Source organism: Perissodus microlepis, chromosome 14 (genome assembly GCF_051167445.1).
Source record: "Perissodus microlepis isolate ML-2025 ecotype Zambia chromosome 14, ASM5116744v1, whole genome shotgun sequence".
Taxonomy (NCBI): Eukaryota; Metazoa; Chordata; class Actinopteri; order Cichliformes; family Cichlidae; genus Perissodus; species Perissodus microlepis.
Genome location: NC_140474.1, coordinates 32,522,754 through 32,548,646, shown reverse-complemented (window position 1 = coordinate 32,548,646; position 25,893 = coordinate 32,522,754). Strand labels below are relative to the sequence as shown.

The 25,893-nt window shown below is 39.4% G+C and overlaps 1 protein-coding gene across 1 annotated transcript in view; it reads right to left on the bottom strand.

The window, feature by feature from the left end:
• LOC146374251 (solute carrier family 12 member 9) overlaps positions 1 to 25,893 on the bottom strand; it is a 79,929-nt gene that overhangs the window by 49,686 nt on the left and 4,350 nt on the right. Inside the window, exons 3-7 of the mRNA XM_084950053.1 lie at positions 25,136 to 25,273; positions 24,698 to 25,000; positions 20,716 to 20,823; positions 20,524 to 20,635; positions 1,404 to 1,561 (exon numbers count right to left, since the gene is read on the bottom strand). Of these exons, the coding sequence (XP_084806179.1) occupies positions 1,404 to 1,561; positions 20,524 to 20,635; positions 20,716 to 20,823; positions 24,698 to 25,000; positions 25,136 to 25,273 (819 nt within the window). The remainder of the gene's footprint in view (positions 1 to 1,403; positions 1,562 to 20,523; positions 20,636 to 20,715; positions 20,824 to 24,697; positions 25,001 to 25,135; positions 25,274 to 25,893) is intronic.

Sequence of the window (25,893 nt, the reverse complement as noted above, 5' to 3'; positions counted from 1 at the left end):
TGTCGATCTCCCGCTCCCTTCTCCCGTCACTCATGAACAAGAACCCGAGATACTTAAACTCCTCCACTTGGGGCAGGTGAATGTGAACGTGTTAAGAATATTCCACAGAATAGGAATACATATTAGAGGAAAATATGAGTAAACTCATTTAAATTGGAAAAAAAATATATCAAGAAGGAATAAAAAAAGAAAAGTCTCCTGAACCTTATGTTCTAACACGAACTACAGTGCTGCCAAAAGTATTTGTCCCCTTTCTGATTTTCTGGCAGAGAGCAGAACTCACAGTTTCATAAGTAAGGTCCTAAAGCAGCAAAACAGTCCAAGACCATCACACTACCAACTAATGTGTGAGTGCTAGTGTGATGTTCTTTCTATGAAATGTTGTGTTAGTTTTATGTCAGATGTAACAGGACTCAAACCTTCCAAATAGTTCCATGTCATCATAGCACTGAGGATCAACAAGATGTTTTTGCCTAATATGAGCCGAACCCTTGTGTTCATTTTTGGTACTCGCTGGAGTACCTATCCTTAGGAATGGCTTTGTAACCCAGTCATCGATCATCTTTTGAGAATGATCGATGACTGTGTTTCTCAGCTGTTTCGTTAGATCGTGTCATGATGTGTTTGCTTTTTGAGCTCTTTTATTCAAATTCATTTTGTCACATAGGTTTTATTTAAATGATTTTCTGGCAGTAATTAGGCATGAGTGTGGTTAGTGAAACAACTCTGCTTTCAAAACACTATGGTTAATCACACTTCATTCATGACTGATGATTGTTTTTTTCTTCAAAGGGCCAATTGGGTTTCTATAGTTTTTTTCCACTTAATACATGAAGTCATCATTAAAAACTACATTTTTTAATTTACTCAAGTTATCTAATATGACTTTTTTTGATGATCTGAAACTGGTGGCAAATATGCAAAAAAAAGAAATCAGGATATATAAAATACTTTTTTAAAAATATTTTTAACAAATACTATGAAAATAACAGATTATATAAGGCTTTAAAAATACTCCAGCTGAAAGGGTAATTATGGCTCTAGTTATTAAAGCTGATGATATTGATGATTATTTCACCTGCATCAACTATAATCCATCTTATCGCCTTGCTGCTATTATTATAAGCAATATAAATTTTACAGTCAGGATTAAATGATATCATCTTAAGATTTTTAAAGAGTGTTTATTTCTCTGCAGCTGTAGGTATACAGTTGATTGTCTGGCAGCCAGCACTGCTATGAAACAGACACCAATTTTTTCTCTGTTGTCAGTGGCATTTTCATATAACAAATCACATCTGTGTTCCTGGCATATTTTAAACACTGAAATGTCAGTAACGATGGTTTCAGTCGAGTTTTTGGGTCCCTTGGAAAAAAAAAACAAAAAACATAGAGCCACCTACCAAACAGGTCATCCTTTGCCATGGCGTAGAGGACGCGTGAGGCCCCGATGAGGTTGCTCATGGCAGCAGACAGCGTGGAGGAATAAACTCCGATGATGACGAAGGGGTGCCAAACATTGATGTCTCTCAGGAAACTGTAATCCCTCTGAAGGAGAAGGCTGCAACGGTTTGGAGAATAAAATTGACAGATAGGAGGAACCAGAGTGAATATTAAACTATATAGGACACGTACTTTAACAAAGCACTGGCATTTTCGGGAGAGGTTTATGGCACTGAACACTGTTGATAAGTTGATAACTTGAGGATTTCTTGAACATTTTCAAGCACAGTTTTTGGGGAAAAAAAAAAGATTGTGCACAGTTTTGACTCCTTTCTTAGTGCTTTCTATGTTTTAGAGTTGCTGATTAATTAGAATGATTTTCCCCTCCCATTTAACAAACTAGAAAAGAAGTCGACAGGAACATCATGGAATTTCAAAACCGTTGTCAGAAATTTTCCGAACCGTTCAGATTAACAGAGTATATCTTAGTACAACTTGGTCCTAGAAAAACTGTGTGTGTGAAATACCCACTTGCTGTTGCTTTTCTGTAGTTGTGAACTCTTTAATGAACACGTTCCAGACAGCTTTTGGTACATCTCTGACACTACATAAACATACCACAGCTGCATAATTATGCATCAGATACTCCTCATTATGTTTGTCGCCTAAACAAATGACAGAACATCTGCACCACAATAAAGTCTGACAACACAACAGAGCTGCTATTTTTGGATAAATACACTTGGTAATTGACACGTCTCTGCAAAACACTGAAATGAAAGACATTATAACATTTGTAGGCACAACTTCATTTAGAACACACTTCAGTTATAGGTCCTATAAAGGTTAACTAAAAGGGTTAAAAGGAAATACCAAAGGTAGCAGTACACATCAGACAAACAATTCAACACACCAACCAGTAAAATGCTTCCCTCTGGTGGTGAAAGCTTTTGTGGAATTCTACAAAGAGTAATTACAAAATGTAGCTTTAAATACTTGTCCCATTGTTTTTATAGCTCAATTGCAAATATTTGAAAAAAACAAACCCAGCTGCCTCACTAAACAGCTGTGACAAAATTAGAATTTTTATATCAAAATTGAAACTTTAACATAATCTTAACACCTTTAAAACGATTTTTGTCAGTTACAAGTTCTGAAATAGTAACACAAATGTCTGCAAAATCCTAACACAATTCCATTTTGGTATACGATGATAACCAAGTAACAGAACCCACCCCAACAGAGATTATTAGCCAATACTATCTGTTTGCTAATTTATGTGTTATGGTATTTATAACGGGCAATCAGGTGAACTGACCCGTGGTCATTTTTTTTTCATGTTTTCTGATACTCATCGATGCTGAAGAAAAATCCAAGTATGAATCAGAACTTTCACTCCAATTCACTATTTATCTAAAATGATTTTGATGCCCTGTAACAGACCTGCACTGACTTTTGGTGTGAAGACAAAATGGTAACCTGCTACAACCTAGTACGAAAAAAAAAAAGATCTTCCATCAACCCAGAGACTTTCATTTTAATCGTATTCTGTTTATATCAGGAGCTCTAAATCAAGTAATTCAAAGGGTTATTTATCATTTCAAACTTGTTTGTCCAAAATGCGCTGATGTCCAATGAAAAAGAAAAAGATTGAAGAGGAGGTGATGATTACAATGCCAGGGTGCCTAATGATGAGATCCTGAAATAGCGGGCCCACTACACCGTGTGTTTGTGTGTGCGTACAAGATAGACATGGAGAAAGAGAGATCAGAGAGTACAAAAAAAAAAATCAGCAGGGAGCGCATGATTACGGCCAGCCCCCCACCTATTTTCAATACAACACAGCGAGAGAGATGAGAATTAGAGTGCAAAGTATTTCTCTCTTTTTCCTGATCCATCTCAGTCTCTCTTTGTAACTTAATACACACACACACACACACACACACACACACAGTCCATCTATTCCCCTCTATCTCTTTCATCATGGTGTTTTTAAACCCATTCAAGAGGTTTTTCTTGCTTCTCTTGCTCAGTCATCTTCATTTTATATCTACATGTACCACTGTCCGCGATCTGTTTTTCTCCATCTTTCTCTCCTAATTAAGTGTCCCATCACGTTTTCTTTAAGGTCCGCTGATTTTAATACTTATTATCATGGGCCTATTAAGTATTGTTCACTCCATCCACAGACCTGAGAACACTATTATTTCACATGGAGCCTGAGACGCAGTCAGTGCACGCACACGCGCAGGTTTTTTTGCATTACCACAAATCAACTAAACAAAAGGTTCTGCAGTGAAGTTAACATCACCCTCGAAATTAGGAAATGCCAACTACTTTGTTTATGGCGCGTGTGTGTGTGTGTGTGTGTGTGTGTGTGGTTGTGTTTGTGTGTGCTTCTATGTGGCGTGGGGTGAGCACAGCAGTGAAAAGTTGATGAACCATTGCTTTAATCAGACTCCATGACATTTTCATAACACAGGAAAAACGGGAAAAAAGTTCATTGGGCTGATACTCAAATGTGCACGTGTAATTTTCACAGAAAAAGATGCATGCATGATGAGGAAATAATGTGTGGGCACGTGTGTGTGTGTGTGTGTGTGTGTGTGTGTGTGTGTGTTTGCATGTTCATGTGTAACACAGGTGACTGATGATTTGGGTCAGAACTTATAGACTGATTATTAATTTCTCTGACGTGTGGCAGCAACAAAATAAATCTCAAAAAAGGTTGACATTTCCAAACTGACTCCCAAAAACAAAGCCACAGTGAAATGACAGTGATGACAAATGGGGTGTTTGTGTGTGTGTGTGTGTGTGTGTGTGTGTGTGTGTGTGTGTGTGTGTGTGTGTGTGTGTGTGTGTGTGAGTGAGAGAGAGAGAGAGAGTTGGTTCATAATAGAATGGCAGCAAATGCATTTTGCATTCATACTTTTATGCATGGGGAAGACAGCAATTTGGTGCAGTTGTTAAGCACTACGACCTTGGCAGCAGGATAGTCCTGGGACAGAATGTCTCAGCAGGACAAAAGTGGAAAACTAGACACCAGCTACGTTTTGAAGGGTGGAGTTGGGCTTGTTGACATATTCTACCTTTTGACTACCTACATCACTATCATTAACAGATGACTGGACAGGAAATATGGAGTATGATAACTTGTTCTTAATAAAGTTCATGCTTAGGGTCCCTGACCAACCACCCCAGTGCAAGCTACAGGGTAAACCAACAGAGCCACATTACCTGCAAAAACTAGAGATGAGATCCAGGGACCACAAAACCTGACGCCCTACATCCGTTTGCTGCATCTAGAACTGCTTAAATAGAATTTATGGTTGACCACTAGTGTTTGCACACAAAGTTCTCTAGCTGCTGAGAGAAACTGACTGGGAGAATTCATCTAGCATGCATGCATTCCTCCAAAAAGATACCATGATGCAAAAGAGACACAAAGATAGCATCTAATTATGAAAAAGCAGCCATGAGAAGCACAGACAGTGGGTACACACTGGATAGTTTTCCATTGTGTTTGTTTTATATTATTTAGTTTTATTTATATAGCGCCAAATCACAACAACAGTTACCTCGAGGCACTTTATGATGTAAGATAAAGACGCTACAATAACACAGAAAAAAAAGCAACCATCAGCTGACCCTCTATGAGCAAGCGTGTTGGCAACAGTAAAAGGAAATAATGGGAAGAAACCTCTGGCAATCAATTCTGACTTCTTACTTCCACACCTCAACGGTTAATCTAAGGACCAGTAGCACAACACTGCTGTGTGAATAACAGCAGAATCAAATTTATAAGTTTGCCACCTGAAAAGCTGAATCATTACATCATCAGCCAGCCTGACTCTACCTGTGATGGTGGATTTGTTTTCAAGTGCAATCAAGTACAGCAGGAGTAAAGAAAAAAAACACTATGAACATAACTATAAGTTACAGAAGGAGAAAAATAGTGAAGAATTTGGTTCAAATTGGACAAAAAAAAATCCCATCAATGTGAAAACAATGAAAGAAATAGCTATAGTCAAGGATCACCATAGACAAGTATAAAAATCATATTTAATTTAATTCAGTTAAAATTTAGTTTTAATAAACTGCCTACAGTTCAGTGGGGGCCTAGAATGGGTGGGGGTGCTGGTTAGCATAGACAATGGATGGATAAATAAGTCTGTACTGCTTTTGAGGCTGTGTATTCGCTACCTATGGAGTACTATATATGTATATCTTTGTGTGACTGTTGTGTGTGTAGCCTGTATAGTAATTATTGATCAGATCACCCTGCTGAAATGAGCTCTGCCACTGAAATAAAGAGGAGAACAAAAGCACAAGGGAGCGAGTGACAGATTAAAGGAACTCATTTAGAAAAGAGGAGGAAACAAAGCTCGATGACTAAAAGGAGCCCACAGAGATTGCTGGTCGATTGTTCTCACTCCTCCCAGTCCGCTTCATCCTTCAGCTTATTTGTTTACCATTTTTTATTCATGCCCTCATTTGTGTATTCATGCACATTCATCTTTTAATCCATCATTTCACGTGTTGTGCTCCTGATAATTCACCAGTGCTTTAGTCTAACATTATGGATTAATTATCTGAGATTTTTCAAATTGGATGATAAATTATGAGTTGACATGAGGAGCGGGTACATGTGTGTGTGTTACGGTGCATTATGACATGAGTGCGGCATCGCTATCACAAATGCTGTGTATGCTGCTGTCAGAGGCCGAGGTCACCGCTCATCAGGAGTAATGTAACCACTGAGGATCATCTAGTTTAATGATCCCCGAGAATGTTCAATACATACTCAGATGAAATCAGAGTTGGTTACTGAGATGGCTTTAGCTTATGGCTAACATCACTTTTATGCTCATTGCACCATTATGTGGCCATTTGCTTGTCTAAAATATAGCTATGACGGTCCTGTAAGTCAATCATTCCACTCACTATAAGATTCAAAGGTGCATTAGAAAAAATATACACAGTACTGTGGAAATAAATCTTGATTCACCACTAACTTATTTAAGTTCTGCTAGGGAAATGGGAAGTAGGTATAGTTGGCACAGTACAGTGGTGTAAAAAAGTGGTGGCCCCCTCCCTGATTTCCTCTTTTTTGTGTTTGTCACACTTAAATGTTTCACTTCATCAAACATTAAAATATTAGACAAAGATAACACTAAACCTATATGGCCCAGTGTGAAAAAGTGATTCAAGAATGCTCTTTGTGGACTAGCTCAGTGTCCAGACTTCCTCACCACCAAACTGAAACACCTTCAGGTCCCCTCTGACACCTGCTCCTGGATCAAAAACATAGCCAACCAGCCTCAATCACTCCAACTCAGCCCCCACCTCTCCCCCCACCACTGTCACTCAGCACCGGATCCACAAAGTGGCTGCGTTCAAGTATGCCAATGACACCACCATGGTTGAGCTCGTCTCTGATGGAACTGAGACAGGTGCTCAGAAAATAACCCGAATGTGCTTACAGCAAATGAACTCATAATGGACTTCAGGCGGCACACACAGGTCCACTCCTCTCTCACTAGAAATGGAGAATGAGTGATCTGTGTCCCCACATCTCTGCTGACCTCACCTGGAACCACAACACAAATGCCCTGGGAAAAACGCCCAAAAAGCAGCTGCACTTCCTCCATGTCCAGAGCAAGAATAACCTGGTCCTGGTGCTAACTGGTGTCAACACGTCTGTTTGGTGATGGCCTGTAAAGACTACCATATCTTAACAGACATGGAAGACTAAAACCAACACAGTCATATTCTCTGTAAACAAGATCTCACACTGCTTCAATGATGTTGAGGTCTCGGCTCTGGGGAGGCCAGTCCATGGCTGATAGTGTTCAATTGTGTGTTTTTCTATCCAGCTATGCTTTTATTGTATTGGAACTGTGTTTGTGATCATTGCCAAGCGGAAAAAATGAAGCCGTTGACAATCAGATGTTTTCTGGATCGCATTGCAGGGTGCATTAAAGTCTGAGGGTACTCTTTTTTTCCACATTCACAGTTGCATCAATTTTGGCTGAAAATGCAGGATTCAAAACACAGCAGAGCCTCCACCATGTTTTTTAAATGGCTGTAGAAACTAACTATTATGTGCAGCAAAAGTTTCAAATTTGGATTCATCAGTGATGGAGTCCCGTTCTTGTATAACTTCGCATACATCAACCTGTTCTTGTTTCTCTTCCGCAAGAATGACTTCTTTACTGCAGCTCTTCCACTGAGACCATTTCTGATGAGCCTTAAGTGTCCTCCACCTGTTCAGTTTCCCCAAACATTTCAAGGACACACTGCACACTGTGCTGAGATATGACACATTTTGGGCTAATAGCTCTTCAGGATACCCTTTAAAATTGTTATATTTGGCAGTTTTCACAGATTCAAGAAAAGAAACGGGAGGAAATTACATGGGTGTTTTCTTTCCAAAAAAGGGGCTGGTAACAACATGCCTAACACGCCTATTTTAAATTGGTTCTTTGCCAAGTTGTGTTTTATGTGTAGCTGCAACACTGGTGCAGTTTACTCCTTTCCTTTGGATCTCTGGAAGCAAAATATAAAGAAACAAGGGGTGGTTCAAGACTTTTGCACATCACTGTAGAATCTCACTGTAACATTGATGGAGAGAGATTCACTTCTCTTAGTTTGCATGAAGAGCCGGTGGTATGTAGTGCTAAGACTTTTAATTAAAGACAATAGGTGATGATTATTTATTCCTTTAGATTTCAGAAAGACATTTAATTTAATTTGTTTTCAGGCAAAAACAAATTCCAAGACCTGCACTGTCAAAAACACCTTTAAAGTGGATATGAAACTCTTCAAGTATAACGGCTATGTCTGACCTTATTCCCCAGACAATCATTTCACTTTTGTACTGTTTTTAACATCTTAGCTACTTACTTTTGTTTTCCAAACTTCAAATTCTGCCCACATGACACTGCCATGTCTTCATACACTCCTGCCATTTCAGGAATTTGGGAGCCAATGACTTGCTTTCATTTCTGATGGTAATGTCCCCAGAAGTGAACAATTTGGTGTGTTTCACTCAGCTAAGACACTTCAGCAGAAGCGACTTGTAAGTACAGAAGTACAGAAAAAGAGCAGATTGTGAGACAGCGGCTCATTCCTTCTTCATCCTCAAAGCAGTTAACCTAGGGGACCTGACTGCTCTGGGTCAGCAGCCACCCTGGCTTGGTTCTGTCAGATGAGCATTCTGTTAAAAGAAGTTTTTCCCTCTCCAGTCTTGCCAAGTGTTGCCCAAGGAGAAAATTGTTAGGTTTCTCCACATGACCTAGTAAGGTGTCAGGCTTTTATGTTACTTGGACTTGTGCAGCTTGAGCTCATTACTGATGATCCACCTTTTTCCATGAACTTCAAGTCCCTACTTCAGTGGATCTTTAAGCACATGTGTTGCACGACATCTTTCACTTCAGTCAGGAACAAAATTAAGTTAATTGTTGCATTCAACAAAGCAAAACCCACATGAGAGACTGATTAGCAGGAGCAATGGAGAAATCCTGATTTTTAATTTCTAGCATCCTTCATTCAACAGCAGTAACATCTAAATAATTACTTCTTTCAAAATCCACATGTACTGCCATTTTTAACCCTGACTTTCTATTAAAATATTACCGTTTACAGATGGGATTTACTGTTGGTCTTCAACCTCCCTTCATCTTGACCTTAAATTTACTTTTACAGCACAGCCAAGAGACACAAGGAGTGAGAAAGAGATGCACAGAGACAAAGCAACAGCCGAGAAGGAGAGGAACACAAAGTATAAAGGGAGGAAGAGAGGGGCCGTAAGAGTCAGCAAGAGATGGGGAGGATGGTTAAGTGCCCGCAGGGGAGTAGACTGTGGTTAAGGATTATTAAATGGGATCAATATCTAACAAGGCCTCTGCGTGCACAAACACACACACACACAAGCTCCATCGCTTTTTTCCTTATCAATTCCTCAGTCGCCTGCCTTCCCTTTCTTCCCAACCCTTCACACGTTCTCGGCACATCTTAGCCTTTTCAGGAACCGTCATCTTCTTTTATAAAATGTTTATCAAATCCTTTCCCCTCCAACATTGTCATCTTGTTTTTGCAGCAGCTCTTCATTTTCCATTTCCAATTTTCAGTTTTTTTTTATTCGGTCATTCTTTGCACCAACTTCCAATTTCCAGCGTCTTGTTTTTATTACTCGATCATTTGCAACTGATGCTTTTAACAAAGCATGACTGATGTGGGGTTCATGGTGAGGGGAAAGCCTTTTTCTTAGGATTGCAAAAGACTCCAGTGAATAATTAACATTTTGAAGTGATGTGCATTAAATAAACTCACTGAACAGCTTGTGATGTGGTTACACCCAGACAGGGAATTATACTGTTACAAAAGGAGATGCTACAGAGTGGGCCTGTTTCAGTTAGTTGCAAAACTTTGCTGTTCCCCAACAATGAAGGCAAATGAGCAATTAGTGGCCTTGAATTTAAAATTTAGGGCATTGCCATCTACATCTTTTTGGGGGGGCAGAAGTAACCATTTATGGACAAGAGGACTGAGTGATCAGCTTGGTAGCCAGTAAGCTTGAGTAAAGGGTGCATCCAGTGACTATATGAGTGAAATGCCTAGACACAGAGAGCTGACAGTGTTACTATTTTAGGAATACATCAAAATAACAGAAGCAAACAACTTTTTGCATGGTTATACATACATTTAGTACAATTAATCACACAAACAGCCAATTCATTCATCAGACATTTGCATTAAAATGCCACACACCACAAACATGGTATTGAGGTCCAGTTTTTTCAAATTAACTAAGATGACACCTAACAGACAGCCATTTCATTTAGCTACCTGTGTTGGCAGCAACTTTTCACTCAAGGTAACAGTTAACCTTGTTAACCTTATGACTTCTAGGGAACCCTAGCTGGCCTACCCTGGCCCTAACCAAAACTGGAATTCATACCAGACTTGTTTCTACTATAAAGTTGTGCAGTTCAAATGGGAATCTATGTTAATGAGACTCACTTTGGGAGTTAACCTCAAGGGGCCACTTGAGGAACTGCAGCTTTTGCTGTTTACATGTTGGTAACAATTTTTAAGTCGGGCTGCTTGTAATAGCTTCAAAAAGTCAATACAATGGCCTATAGAAATTTAGCTAAAAATAAAGAAATCAGTTCTGTTTCTTTTCATTATGAAATCTAATATGAGCAGAAATTTACAGATACAATTTCAAACAAACCCTGGAAGCTCCAGAACAGCTCTATTGTTTCTATTATCACAAATGAGCTTAAACAGTTTATCGGAGTGAAAATGTTCTTTTACTTACAGCAAGGTACAAGTTACAGAGGTGAAATATGGACTTTGAGTAGATGAGATAAAATCCTATATTAGCATAAAAGTCCATATTTCACCTCTGTACTTGTACCATGGTGTAAGTAAAAGAAAACTATTATTATTATTATTTATAATTCAAGTTTAATGCATCCCACAGACAACAGGTGAGGTATCCATCAATTATAATGAGCTTCCTCATATCCATCACGGACAACACAAATGCCTGCCAACCCATTTCAAATGAAAAGCCCAGTGTCCACACCTCTCTGTGACCCAAATCCTCCCTTTCTCTCTTCTGTCTAAAGCCCTTTACTCCTGTGTCTCTCCTTTCCATTGCTGTAGCTTTTTATCCCGAGAGGACATGTTGTCGAAAACTTGGCCTGTGCCGCCGTCATTGTTACCACCTCCTCAAAAGCTGGGACGGCAGCGAGAAAACGAAGAGAGAGTGGGCGAAAGTGACTGGAATCTCTGCGGCAGAGAGATAGGAGGTGACTAACAAAAGAAGGGAGTGCAGCTGTGTGGACGGATGAATGAATGATAGACAGGGAGGAGAGAGAAACTGGAAATGGAAGCCAAGAATGCTGTTGTGGGGTGATAGCACCAGGAGAAAGGGATGAGGAGAAGGAGGTGAGTGAGGATAAGAGCATAAGGAAGTGACTACACACTGGACAATGAGGAAGAGAAGGCCAGAGAGCAAAGGGAACAAGCACAAGAATCATCACACAATAAGTTAATAGACTACAGAAATAAGCATATGTAAGCTCATGTATACTTTAACTTTGCAACGCCGCCACAAAGAGGGGGCCTAGGAAGTATAAGTGTAGTTTTTGTGGTCTTTTTTTGTGGTTTCTAGTCTTTTTACTTTTGCATCAACAGAATGAGATACAAGACAGCTCAGATATTTTGGCAAACATTAAAAAACAAAACAAAAAAAACCCTTACCATTAGCTAAATGACTGATATTTACTACAGAGACTTTGTATCTTTTTTTTAAATATTAAAAAGTGACTGTTTTGCCCAAAGCTGGAAAAAAGAAACTGCAATCAAGAGTCAGATCAGATGAAATTCTTCTGTAGCTTTCCATTTTGGACTTTTAGTGTGCCATAAATGCATATGCCAACATCATACTGTCTTTACAGTTCTATAAATGTACCTCTCTTTTTATGGTTTTTAGGTGTTTTGAAGTTCAAAGGCATGATTTTCTCTATGTACCACAACATGCATCATGTCCTGTTTGGTAAGACTAGACCTCTGTGTTCCCCACTTTCTCATTTGATTAGGTTAGTTTGAGCTCCCTCAGTTCTGTTTCCATCTCTGTATATGTGATCTTGGACTCTAAATGAGCATGCTTGCATAATTTAGAGTTACTTTGTTAATCCTACAGTAATACTGTGTGCAGCCCCTCAGTTCATCCACTTAAATAAATCCCCTCCCTTTAAGCCAACTTCTTCTGATTGGATAGGCCTCATGCACCTGCCTGAAATGCCATTTCAAGATATTCCCTCCCCATGTCATGACACAATCCAAAAGCGACTATTTAGACAACTTACAATGCGCCTTATGTAAAACAGAAATTCTGCTTGACCACTCTGAGTACCTTGGCTAAATCGTGTCTGTCTTCTTGATACTTCCACTGTGGGACACCTAAGCCGAAACTCTGAAATCCTACACGTGCTGGCTTTAAGCACAAATTTGAAATTGCATGTGTAGCACGCTGGTTTGCTTGGGTGCCAATATTCAAATGGAGAGCTGTGTAATTCTCTGATCAGTCACACTTGCTTTTGCAAACTCTATGTTAATAGCTTGTGGCCCACCCTTAGGCCACAGTCATTTAGTGGGAGACAGTAAAAAACCCTCAATTCTTAAAAAACGAAAAAGTTGAGTTGTAGGAGTTGATCTACACAGAAGGTGCAGAAGCAACAGAGGAGATGATATTGAATAATTAAAAAACTAAACACAAGCATGAAAGGTAATCCGCGCTAGGGGAGGGACGGTTAAAATATAGGATAGGAAGGCAGTAGAATGGAAATTGGCAGTGCGTGGGAGAAGACAAGAGACCGCAGACATACAGTGAAGTGTTTGGAAGAATAGCCAATGGAAAAAAGTGTTAAGCTCTGTGAAGAAAGATGTGTTTTCTAGAAAAGTGAGGGGAATTAGACACTGTGTGTGTGAGCGTTTGTGTGAGCGAGAGAGTAGAGGGGACAACAGAGGAGCTAGATGAGAGGGAGAGGCACTTCAGGGGGTGTAAGGATTGCGCATGCATTTACAAAGCTGTATGTCAGAGATAGCACCACAAAAGGAGGCCCAGTAGATTCAAATTAATATAATTATCAAGTCGGTTATTAATACAAAAGCTTCTATAGCATAGGGCGGATTAGCCCACAGGTCACTGATGCACTGTGCTGCGCTCACACAAACACAAAGACGTCAATCAAGCAAAGACAGAAACCCCGACTACATGACTTTAACCTGCTAAGACTCAGCCCAATAATAATAATAATAATAATAATAATAATAACAATAATAATAATAACCATCATCATCAGCTTGGAAAAGCACATTGAGTTGTCATGCATTTCATTATCCACACACACATTACCAAAAGAGCTTGATAAAGTAGCGACAGGGCAATCTGTCATGGCTGGCTGGCTGGTCACATGAGGTTAATAGATTCCCCTTTATCTCCTATCCCCTCAGACTACATCGCCATCATCTGCAGCCCCTCTTACCATAGTGGCATATCATCAGCGATAATCTCAAAACAGACAAAATGCAGCCGCTCGATTAATGGTGACCTGGAAACCAGTTGGACAGTTTTTCCATCCAAATAGGCTTCATTTTTTTTGCAGTGCTAATAGCTGCAAAGGACAAAATGTGCTCTTAAAAAGTACGTATGCAAAGTCAATCTTTCAGTGAAGGCCTTTGCACTTTTTTATATTTTGAAATATTTTATAATGATGTGTCATTGCTAAACTATAATAACTGAATCCATCAAACTTCAAAAGTCCATTCTGATTTATACTTAAAATAAAAATCCAACTCAGTTACTTTCTCTGCATGGAAGTGACTGATCACACTGCTAGGAAATTACAGGAAGGAAAAAAAGAAAAAAAAATCTGTGAGCCCTCCACCTACAGCTCATAACAGAAAGGTTCAGCTAGCTGAAGCACATCATACATTAGTTCATGTTAAAACCGAGCCTGAACCATCTGAAGCTGTCAGCGCCACGGTGAATGATCTTATCCCTCGTTATAATGAGCACACGCTGACGATCGCTCACACCTAAGACAAGAGAGATGCTGCAAGAGCGGCACACACACAGACTCAGGTAGGCAGCTATCAAGAAGCATTTTCAACAGCCCTTCTCTCACTTCCCTAACATTTACTTTTAAATACTCACAATCTTAACTGCTTTGCTTTTAAAAGCTATGATGGAGAGCTACAATTTGCAGAGGGTAGCAATTTAGAAGAAGAGCTTTGTGTAAAGGTTGGTCTGTCTGTTGAAATCTTTCAAAGAAGAGCTGCAGTTTGTAGAGAGAGCGTCACTGCCACACTTTGGACAACTTGTGGAACAGCAGGCAGAGGGTGTTCTGTTTTTGCTTTTATGGACAGACATTGGAGAACTTCAAAGAAAAGTAACCTGGCCATATTAGTGCCAGACATGGACATGGCCAAGATGACCTACTCATGTTTCTACAGAATAGAGAAGAACGGTGATTTAAGAGACTAAACATGGCATAGTTGTTGGTGGCAGACAGTGAGCAGCACTTCTCTGAGTGAAAAGACTTTGTTGATGCTAGAGATCAAAGGAGAATGGCCAGAATACTTTCAACTGACTGGGGGTCAACAGTAGCTCAAATAACCACTTGTTACAACCAAAGTATACAAAAGAGCATCTCTGAATGCTCAGCATGTTGAACCATAATCATCTACAGCAGCAGACGACCACACTAGGTGCCACTCCAGTTGCTAAGAACAAGAAAAAGAGAATACAATTTGCACAGATTCACTAAAACTGGGCAATAGTCTTGATCTCTGAGTCTGATGAGTCTCAATTTCTGTTACAACAATCAGAATGCTGTTTCAGAATTTAGCATAAACCACACAAAGCATGAATCCATCCTCCATTGCATCAATAATTGAGATTCAACAGGTTCTACAGCTGCATTGTGGAGAGCACACTGACCAGCTGCATCACTGCATGGTACGCAAACGCCTGCAGAGAATGATAACAACTGCGGAGAAGATCATCAGGACTCCACTGCCCTCTCTGCAGAGCATCTACCATCACAGAGTCCAAAGGAGAGCTGCCTCCATCCTGAAAGACTCCACAGCCCCCAACATAGACTGTTCAGTCTTCTGCCCTCGGGACGAAGGCTCAGAAGTGTGAAATCTAGAACATCCCGACTCAACAACTCCTTCTTCCCCACTGCTATCAGACTCTTGAACAGCTGACCTATTTTTAACAACATTAATAATTTTTGCACATTAGGTCATCTTGCATATTAAGCCAGTATATTAAGCTAATAGCTCTTTTGCACACACATCCACTTCAAACTTAAATTTTTGTCTTCATTTATCTCTTCTATTTGTATATATTAACCGGCATCTGTGTGTGGACAGCAAAAAAAGAATTTCATTGCACAGAGAAATGCTTTCTTTGTACATATGACAATAAACACTTTGAATCCTTGAATTGGTAGTGATAGTCTAATTATGTGGGGCATACTTTCTTTGCACTTTTTGTGCCCTTCAGTGCCCAGTGAGAATTATTTAAACACCATAAGCAAACCAAGTATTGTTTCTGATCATGTTCATCACTTTATGACCACAGTACACTGATTTTCTAAGACTGTTCTCAAACAGGTTTCTCGGACATGACAATTAGTTCACTGTACTCAGATTGCCTCCATAGTCACCAGATCTCAATCCAGTAGAACACCTTTGGAATCTGATACAATGGGAGACTGGCATCATAGATGAAAAGCCGACAAATTTGCAGTAACTGTGAGATGCTATTATGTCAACATAAACAAAAATCTTCCCCCACCTTGTTTAGTTTATGCGAAGAAGAATTAAGACAGTTCTCAGGGCAAAAGTGGGTTCAACTTGGTACTAGCAAGTTGTACCTAATAAAATGTTAGCTGAGAGCATTTGTCAATGCTTATGGTGCTTATGGCAATGGTATCGCTGTTTTGTTATAAATGTTACATCATCAATTAGTGAGCGTTTTCTAGATCTTAAGGTGGCAAATACTATTTAGTCTCAGAGATATACAGAAGGTCTCCTTTAGCATCATGTGACATTTATGTCATCATGTTTTAACCAAAGCCACAATGTTTTAATAAATTTTAATATGCAGTTTTGTAGTATAAGTCAAGCTAGTAAGAGTAAAAGAAAAATTCAAATTCTACTCTGACATCCCTGAGATCCAGCATTACATTATCCATCCAAATGAGGTCTATATATACACTAAGCTAAACTACCTATTGACAATCTACAAAGTTTAATAAATAGCTGCACCATCATAATAACCATCCAGATAATGTTCATAGATTAAAAAAATTTTTTTAACCAATTAGTAGACTTTATTTAATTTTTCTGCAACAATTAACTCAAATTTAATCAACTAAAAATTCATAATTTATTAACAAAGTGTTATCAAGTGTTTGATAATTGAAGCAAATATATTTCAGATCAGGACAATTTGGCTAGCCAGACAAAAAACAAGTGTAACTGACTTTGACTTGACGTGAATAATTACTCGTGAGGATTTTTGGTATCTTGATAATAATCAGCCTGTTTTGTTTTTGTTTTGTTTTTAAACCATAAAATGAAGACATAGTTATTGTAGTTACATCACAACATCTGGGGGTAGTTTTCACCAAGTATACACTCTGAATAGGTGTATGAGACCTGCATTCATAATGGATGGCAGTTTTTTTTCCTCATTTCTGGAACCATTTGCACTTGAAAAATAGATGTTACTTGAATTCTCGCAGTGTGATAAATATGGGTCTTCCAGCAATTTCCTTGCAGAAATTCAATAAAGTTTTATGATGCACTTCAGGTATTGTTGGTAATATTTTTCAAGGAGTGAGCCAGCTTAATGTAGCAGAAATAGCAGTGAAGGTTTAAAATAAATGGGGTTTTTTTTCTGCTAGCGGGAGATGATGTACAAGGCAGCTCACTACTTACAAGCAGGTAATGTCTATAAGCTCCTGTTTGCACCATGAGAAAATGAAAGCTGAATCTTAAAATGGACTGTTCAGTGTCCCCTGCCACCACAAGCACACTAATTAGCTGATGGTAGCAACTAGTGAGCAAATTAATACAGTCTTAAGAGTTTGCACAAAACATTGGTCTGGTGATTCACTCCCCCACCCCACACCACAGATTGCACAGACTATTGCATAAATTGTGGAAAGTACAAACAGTGAATTCCAGCTTCTTACAGGCAAAAGACTACAAAAAAAACCTACTTCTTTCAATAGGATGAGAAAAGCCAACATGCCAAAGTATGCAACTGGTTTAAAGTTAAAATTAGCAACTATCCTTTTCCATGTTTTCCACAATTAAACACATTTAAAGTCAAAAATCTCAAAGTCAGATACCTGAACTACACAAGGAGGAACAGAAATACCAGCGGTTCTAGGAAATGACTTCATATTAACCTCAATAAACCAAATGATCCTAAGCAAACTAACGAAAATAAAAGAAATGATTTACCAGGCATGAAACCTGCTGTACGCAACCTTACACCACGTGTGCCGATGTCTCCTTCTTTGTTGGACAGATTGCACGGTTCTGCAAATAAGTTGATGATTCACTTTCTGTCTCACTCATCTGTTCCTTTTACTGTCCTTTAATAGGAATCCTTTGCACTTCCTCTGTACAGTGAAGAAATAAGTCGTATGACCAGGTTTCTAAGAACAAGTGCAAACAAGTGCAAACAAGTGCATCACTGACTGATAACCATCGTTCGTCGTACAAGGCTAGGTTAGGAGTAACCAACATTTTGGTTTGAACACACCTGACAGCCCTGTGTGACCAATTCATACAAATCTAATTGTTTTAATTGTTATTTATTCATTTTATAACATCATGGAGGTTTTTTTGTACATCAGTTATTTTGTATTGAATAACTGATTTTCTTTTGGCTAATGGTTTAAAAAGTTTTTGATGACCCTTTTTAAACGTTTTACCTTTAATCAGAGTTATAGCTTGCTCTAACTGGCTTGCTCTACCTGTTTGTCAATTAAGCAAACAACTTTTAACAATTTACTTACATTTAATTATTTTGAGGATTTAGTCTTCACTTTTAGTTTTGGTAATTAACATCGCCACTTACACAGGTTACGTCACACGTTCTAAGATTTACCACAGTAGTCTAAAAACTTTACATTGTAATGAAGTGGCGGGAATGAGAATTGGCAACTCTGAGAGTACTCGGGTACAAGTTAGTCAGTGTAAAATCACCACTCTTCCACATCAAAAGGAGTCAGTTCGGATAGCTCAGGCATTGGACCAGGACACCTCCTGGGTTCTTCTTGAGGGAAGTGTTTAAGGCATTTCCAACTGGGGTCCCCTAGGTGGGTCCCCCCCAGTTGGACATGCCCGAAGAAACCCCGGGACATGTTTAAGAGTTTCAGTTTCAGTGTAACTCTATGAGCTCCAGGTGTAGGCTGGGGAGAGGGAGGTCTGGGCTCTCTCCTCATACTGTTCCCCCCCCACAGCCCAGAAACAGATGAGCAGTAAGAAAAAAAAAACAAAAAAAGGATGTACACTAATGGATTAGCAGTTTTCTTACTTCCCTATTAAATATTAGCCACTTACAAAAACTCAGTGAGCTATCCGTTTCATTTCTTTATTACTTTCAGCTAGTATTCAGTGTTCATTCAGTATACAATCAATGTGTATTCCTACTGTGTATACATACACATTTAGATCAGAGAATACGTCACCACCCACATACACGTTTTCATCCCCGATACAAGTCATGTGAGAATGGCCTTCGCTAGTGATAAACACAAGGTTACCTTTGTTATAATTTGTTATAATACAACACACAATATAACAGATAACCAGAGAAAAGCAAGTGGTAATTGCTACATCAAGAACTTAATGTATCTAACCTTAAGTATGAAATGAAAACATTTCACACTTAACAACATACCTGGATTTAATGATGCTTTTACTTTTATAAAAAAAATCATGCTTGAGCCATTATATAGTAACATCAGTCACTAGAGCAAACATACTGAACAACATATAAAAGATATGAGAATCCCAAATGTGTTTCCATTACAATGGTTGGCTTGATTAACTGACACCTGGTATTGATAACATCTCGCTGGAATGAATGGTTTTGAAATCGGCCTCCTCTGACGCTCCAATTCTGTGTGGTGAAGCAAAAAATGAACCCTCTCTGCATTATCTGACACCTTATGAGCATTGGATTTCATCGCTGAAGGGAAAATGTGCTGTGTCCACTACTACAGCACTGCATTTGAACTCAAAGATTTCAGCAATATGAACGGCTCTGTGAACACTGGGCTGTTACACTAAGGGATGAGTACTGAGGCACTGTGTGAAACTGGTAAAAAAAACACCATAGTGGTTAGTACCATAGTATTGCTGCTGTTGGTATTCATGCAACCTTAATTCATTCTTATACAAAGCCACCAGGGTCAAGAACAAATGTAAAGTTGCTGTGTGTTTACAGCTCTCTGATAATTGCTGATCCAATATTTTAAGACAACAGAGCTACATGAATGAGAGGTTCCTTTACCAGAGCCTTGATGGGATTTACTAAACTAAAAATGCAATACCTCTGGTTGCAAAAAGCGACGACGCTTCACCAACATTCTTTATACTGTTTGTGGTTACTACTCAGGACAGAGTTGGCTTTGATTTTTAACTGATCACAAGTACCTGCCACAGATTCTCAGTCATTACATGCAGGGAACAAGAAAAAACACTGTCACATGTTTACTGGTAAAGCATTTTAATGGTAGATAGAGTGGTTGTTGTATAGTGTTTTTCTACTCTACTTGACAACTCAAAGCACTATATACTAAAAACCTCAGTCTCCCATTCACACAGGCTTTTTTCCTATGCGGGAGCTTTCTATCCGACATTCACACTTCGATGAATTATCAGAGAGCAAATCAGTGAACAGTACATGGTATCAGGGATACTTTAACATGCAGACTGGAGCAGCAAGGGATCAAACCACAAACCTTCCAATTAGTAGCTCCTCCTGAGCTACAGCCAGCCCAAGTTCAATCAAAACCTTCATGGATAAAAGCCAACTAGACTCTTTGAGCACTCGACCTAAACAAGCTTAAACATGTAGAACTATCTTTTCACCTGCTTCCATCCAACACAGTCCAAGTGGATATGAATTGTGTGTCTCATGGAGGCTGCTATAGCCTGATCTGCAACTTGGAACTGTAAACGTCTGCGAGCACTTTTCTCTAATAGTAACACTGTGATGCAGAGGGCGTGTTTAAAGGGCTGGTAGAGGTGACTGTGGCCTCACGGGGTCCATAGCAAGCTAGAAAGATTTGAGTTTGCCTGTTTCAGTGTGAGCTGCCATGACAATTCCAGAAAATTCATTTTGTGGTAATAAACTACTTGTTCACTGGCACTACAGGAACATTACCAAACGACCTCATATCTTGTTAGAATCAGGTTGAGATTCCATTCAAAAGTAATAATTTCAGACCAACTTTTTTTACTGACCGATCGCAGGTGCAGGCGACCAGCACGCTGAGCATGATGTAGACGATGAAGGTGAAGATTACGGCTGTGATGGTGCCCCGGGGAATGGAGTAGCTGGGATTCTTCAGGTCACCTGATGGATAATGCAGGTTTTATGGTGTATGTTCTGACACAGGTAACCAGGCGGCACATACACAACATCTGTTCACTTACCTGACATGTTGGAGCCGGCCATGATCCCCGTGCAGCCGTTGAACATGACGGCGAACACGGTGGCGAAGGTCATCGTGGTTTGTGTTGTGTAATCTACAGTGTAATCAGCTGCAGGAAGACATATGAACAGATACAACCCTGGAGTCAATGCTTTTATAGACACCACCACTCTTCAAAGAAAACTTCAATCTGCTGCACCTGCCTGCCCATCCAGCTCCATCATCTTTTGGAGCATTAGAGAAAGCAATCCTTTGTAACGCTTCTCTGCTGTTTACAGAGCGCCATCAAATCTATCACATGATTTATTTGGGAAAATTCAATTTTGCAGCACACGTGGTGTAAGGTTGCGTACAGACATCCATTCTCTGTCTTCTCTATTTGTATCAGACAAAACAATTGGGAGTGCACATCCTATCTAAGAACAAGACAGACTTGTGATCACCATTCAGTGATATAAAAGCTCAGTGTCAATGGTTTCCTGGCCTTTGCTCTGTATAATCTCAGTGAGAGCGGATAACACTTATTTGGTCTGTGCTCAATGTGAGCACGCATCTGCTGCTTAAAACTTCTGTCTGCAAGGGGCAGTCAATTAGTTAAAAATGCAACAGCCATTGCACAGCAAGCACGTGTGAAAAATAACACAAAATTCCAAATTTTTTGGATGCAAACTTGTCATGTAACGGATATACACACCGAAAGCAGTCATTTAAAAAAATGAACCGTGAAAAAAAATGAAGTTCACATCAAGCAATGATGTCAAGCTTGGTTTGAAAAAATAAACGCTGCAAATTCATCCAGCGACATCATGCAGTCGGTGTGAATGGCTGCATTAATAGGCAAGTCCAAAAAATATTTCTAATGCACAAATTATTTGCACAGATTTAACATGTTTGGTGTGTAAAGGTCTTAAGCAGAAAGGAGGCAATCAACTGAGCTGCTGAACCAAGACCCAGGATAAGAAAGTGATGCACTATTTTGAACTGTGAGGCACGCAAAGCCACTATAGTAGGCTCCATAAATAAAACCTTGCCGCTTGGAAATGAGCATGACGGGGTCCCTTTTCAGGGAGATACACAACAAATAAAAGCTCAGTACTGATGTTGTCACTGATGGAATAAAAAGTCAAATGTTTTGCTGCAGAACAATTTTCAGTCAAATCCTAGCACAACCTTTTATTTTACAAGCATTTGTGCGTGTGTGTGTGTGTGTGTGTGTGTGTGCGCGCGTGCATGTGCGTCCTCATACTGAAAACAGGGATTATCCAAAGATGTGTGTTTAATAGCTGCCACGTGTGCATGCCTGAGTTAGAGCAACTAGCTCACAAATCATGTGCTTTACAGTAAGGCAGTGCAAACACAGAGGAGCGCTTGGTTTGGCTTCTGTGAATATTAAGATCCTGGACACATGTATAACCTCTAATTACGAAGCTTTCCTTTTCAATCAGCAGTAAAATGAAAAAAAAAAAAAAAAAGATTAATGTGCTTTTAGGAAAGCAGCCACTGTCAGAAGAATGACACCATTTTCTCCACAACAGCGACTTCCGCTGGTTGGTGTTTACACCTTCACGTTTGGCTGAGATTGCAGGGAATAGAGTCAAATCAGTCCAAAGGTAACAAAACCTGCCGACCAGCATGTCTGAAGCTCACTTATTAACATGCTGCATTTCATTTTCCGAGATTTTGGAATGAAGAAAAAAAAAGAAGAAAAAAAAATCACTTAAGCCGAATACACAGTGGAAGCAATTTGCTGATTATGCATCGCTTTGAAGCTGCCAGTAGATTTCTTAGGGACATGCAAGGCTTCAGCTGCCTAGGTTACCCCCTAATGTATTTACTAACAAGTAATATGTCAACTGTTTTCTTCACTCTGATTGGTAGTCTCTTCACTTGCCCATTGGACCTGCGCACATCGCGTCACCAGCAGTTATTTTGCCCATAGTCGCTTGAGGTCACCTAATAGACTTCACTTTCTATGGTCTCTGATCACTGTGAATCATTCCCAGTGTTTTCCAGATCAAACAAAATTACTTATTTTTGTTCTTCCCAAATCAGATCAGTATGGATACATTTTAATTACAAAGGTAAAACTGAAAGAGTATCTCTGTATGGGGATTTTTTTATTATTCTTTCATATAATAACATGAAGACATGACCAAGTGGAATGATTGACCCACGATTCTCATGAATGATTAAAATGATCATTCAGATTTTCTAACTTATTTATAAGGGAACAATTATCTGCATTTGCATTCTTTTACTCTTTTGCAGTTGCTTTTGTTGCTTTGGAATATTCACATTTGCAATAACTGTAACCCCCAGCCCGACAGGACACTGGTAACCGGGTGCATGTCGACAGTTAATATGTTATTAACTTAGCTGATATTGCTCTGTGGGAAAGAAGTTGGTATATTTTTAAGTGCTTGATGTGTGATGTTATAATCCTGTAAATAATGGGCCATGAAATTAATTTGCTTAATCATTACATAAGACCAACAGAAGCTTTTTATAAGGAGTGATATATGCAGGACAACATCTTCCTGAAGAATTATTCCATGAAACTGCCAGTTAACAAGTTAAGACTACAGGAAGTGACAGTAAAATTAAATATAGCAATGAGAAGGGTGGCTGTTCCTGATGAAAGGGCTCAGGTAGTAAGAAATGAGTCATCAAAGTAACATTGTGCTAACACAAGTCTGTTACCATTTGAATACTTCTAATATCTGCAGAAAATAATATTTGCACTAGCGCTAACTAGTTATTTGTTCCAGTTAGCTGGTTATTACAAACAAATGATCTGAAGAGCAGGTTCCTGAGCGTCCGTGCTCACAGCCACCTCTGTATATCTAAAATATAACCCTATTAGGGATGCACTGTCTCTGACACGATGCACATCCAAGTGTAGAAAGAACAGTCTGAAACTGAGCATTCTGAAGTATTTTGGGTCCGACCTTGATATTTGAAATTTGGCAATCAACAATGGCAATATTGGAAAGAAAACCAACGTTATAATAGTAAATCTATGAAAAAAATAAAGAAAAACCTGTTAGAGCTCTCCAAGGTAAATTGCTAAAATGCTTTGTGGGCTAAATCAGGCAAACCCTTTGATTCTGTCTGAGTAAGTAATTATTATGTAATGAATGTATCTTTAATGTTAATCAGTTCTGTCCACACCTCCTGCTATTCACCTTTGTCCCTTGCACAGTTCAAAGACCACTTTACATCACCCAGAGCTGAGCTGGTTATTATTAAATCTTATATATAGCACTCTGGCTTGTTTGAGCTTTCTTTCATAGACTGTAAAAGATGTATGTAGATATCTTCAGGATATCAAAGTGAGGCCAAGACGAAGTTCCACAGTGACATAGGATCAAGTCAACAAAGCCAGAATTTTTCCAAACACAGAGTCCAATAGAGTGGTCTGCAACCAGCTGACAACCACTGATTGTGACTCCAGTGAGCTAAACCGGCGCCGAAGGTGAACCTTTTACTGAAATTTTACTTTTGGCTATTAGCTAGTGAATTTTTCTATTCAGGGAAAACATCTCCCTAGCAACTGGGGCTAGGGAAACGTTCACTATGGCAGACAACTCTTGAGCAATGTGCACATGATGTTATGACTAAAAACTGAAAGATATCTACTGGAAGCAGTGTTCTGATGAATTGATGGCTTCAATCTGTAGTTTCAAGTTTTTCTAAATAGGACATCGTGGTGTTTTTGTGGTAAAAAGGATAATAATCGCTGGGTGGGCTTACCCAGTGACTGACAAGTAGCTAAATTTACCAAAAGGTTTAAGGCTTCACAATGGGCCAACCAATATTTGACATCATGGTGGCTAATTCTTTTATAGGGAGTGTATGGGTATTATGCACAATGTACACAAGAAGTAAACATACAGAAGAGCATAAAAGACACTTATTGCTCATACCAACATGGTGGTATAATTTTTTTTTATACTTTTTGACCCAGCAGTCCTCTAACTTACCCCATACGTTCCCAAGCAGTGTCTCCAACTTGAAGCCTGTAAAATTGGCTGTCGTGGGGCCCGTCGCATTGGGCTTCAGGTCAGGAAGCGTGATAGATTGAGGGTGCACGGCGAAGAAGCTGATGAAGACAGTGATCAGGACAACAATAACAATCACAAAGATGAGGAAGGTGGTTTTGGCATAAATGTGGGCTCCCACCAGGCACACCAGCAGGCACAGTAGGGCAATCCCAGTGCCATAAAGCAGAGACCACCAGTAGCCAGATGGAAGAACCTGGTAGTGAGAAGTGGCTACATTCCCAGCTAGAAGGATGAAATGAGAGACCCATTTTAATAATGTTAAGAAAGCTTAAATACACCACTCCCAATCTTAATGTGAGTTTTTCAAACAAAAGTACACAATTAGCTAATGAGACAAACTATGAAAGTGAAATTTACCTTCAGGGACTCCAAATGTGGACAAGATGGCTTCAACCAAACCGAGCACCATCAGAGCACTGCCGCACACATTAGCCAGGAAGAACATGATGCCGATGCTGCCACCAAACTCTGGTCCCAGTGCTCGGCTGATCATGTCTGAGTGCCGTTAAGGCAAAGGACACTTGTTTCATTCATTCACATGTATGTGCATTTCTCTACAGATAGTAGTCTAATAGTTTCAGGCAATATCATTACCTCCCTTGTAGTTTTTTTGGTTTATATTAGCTTAGCTTAGCATAAAGACTTCAAGCTGGGAAAAATAGCTGTCCAAAGACCAGTTAGTGAGTTTTGGGAGTGCTGGTAAGTGGATTGTGTTCCTTTTAAACCGAGGCATACTGGCTGTTAACACCCACTTCTAACAACATTTAAACAAACAGCCGTAAAAAGAAAGTAGACAGGAATACTGGGAGGCTAGATATACAGCAAAGGCAAGAAGCGGCAAAGACAAAGGAAAAGGCTTACGGTGAATTTATAGTGACACCAAGATAAGATCAAAAGACTTGCATCGATTGGCTAGACAGACAGAGACTAGTCTGAAAAGGACATGCGTTAGAGTGATTAAGGACAGAGGGCATTTCAACAAGTGAAAAGTGTGCATTGAGAAGATGGAAGGAGTACTCTGAGGAGCTGATGAACAAAGAAATAGAGAGAGAGAAGAGGATGGATGGAAAAAAGATGAATTAGGAAGTGCAGAGGATTAGTTAGGAGGTAGTAAG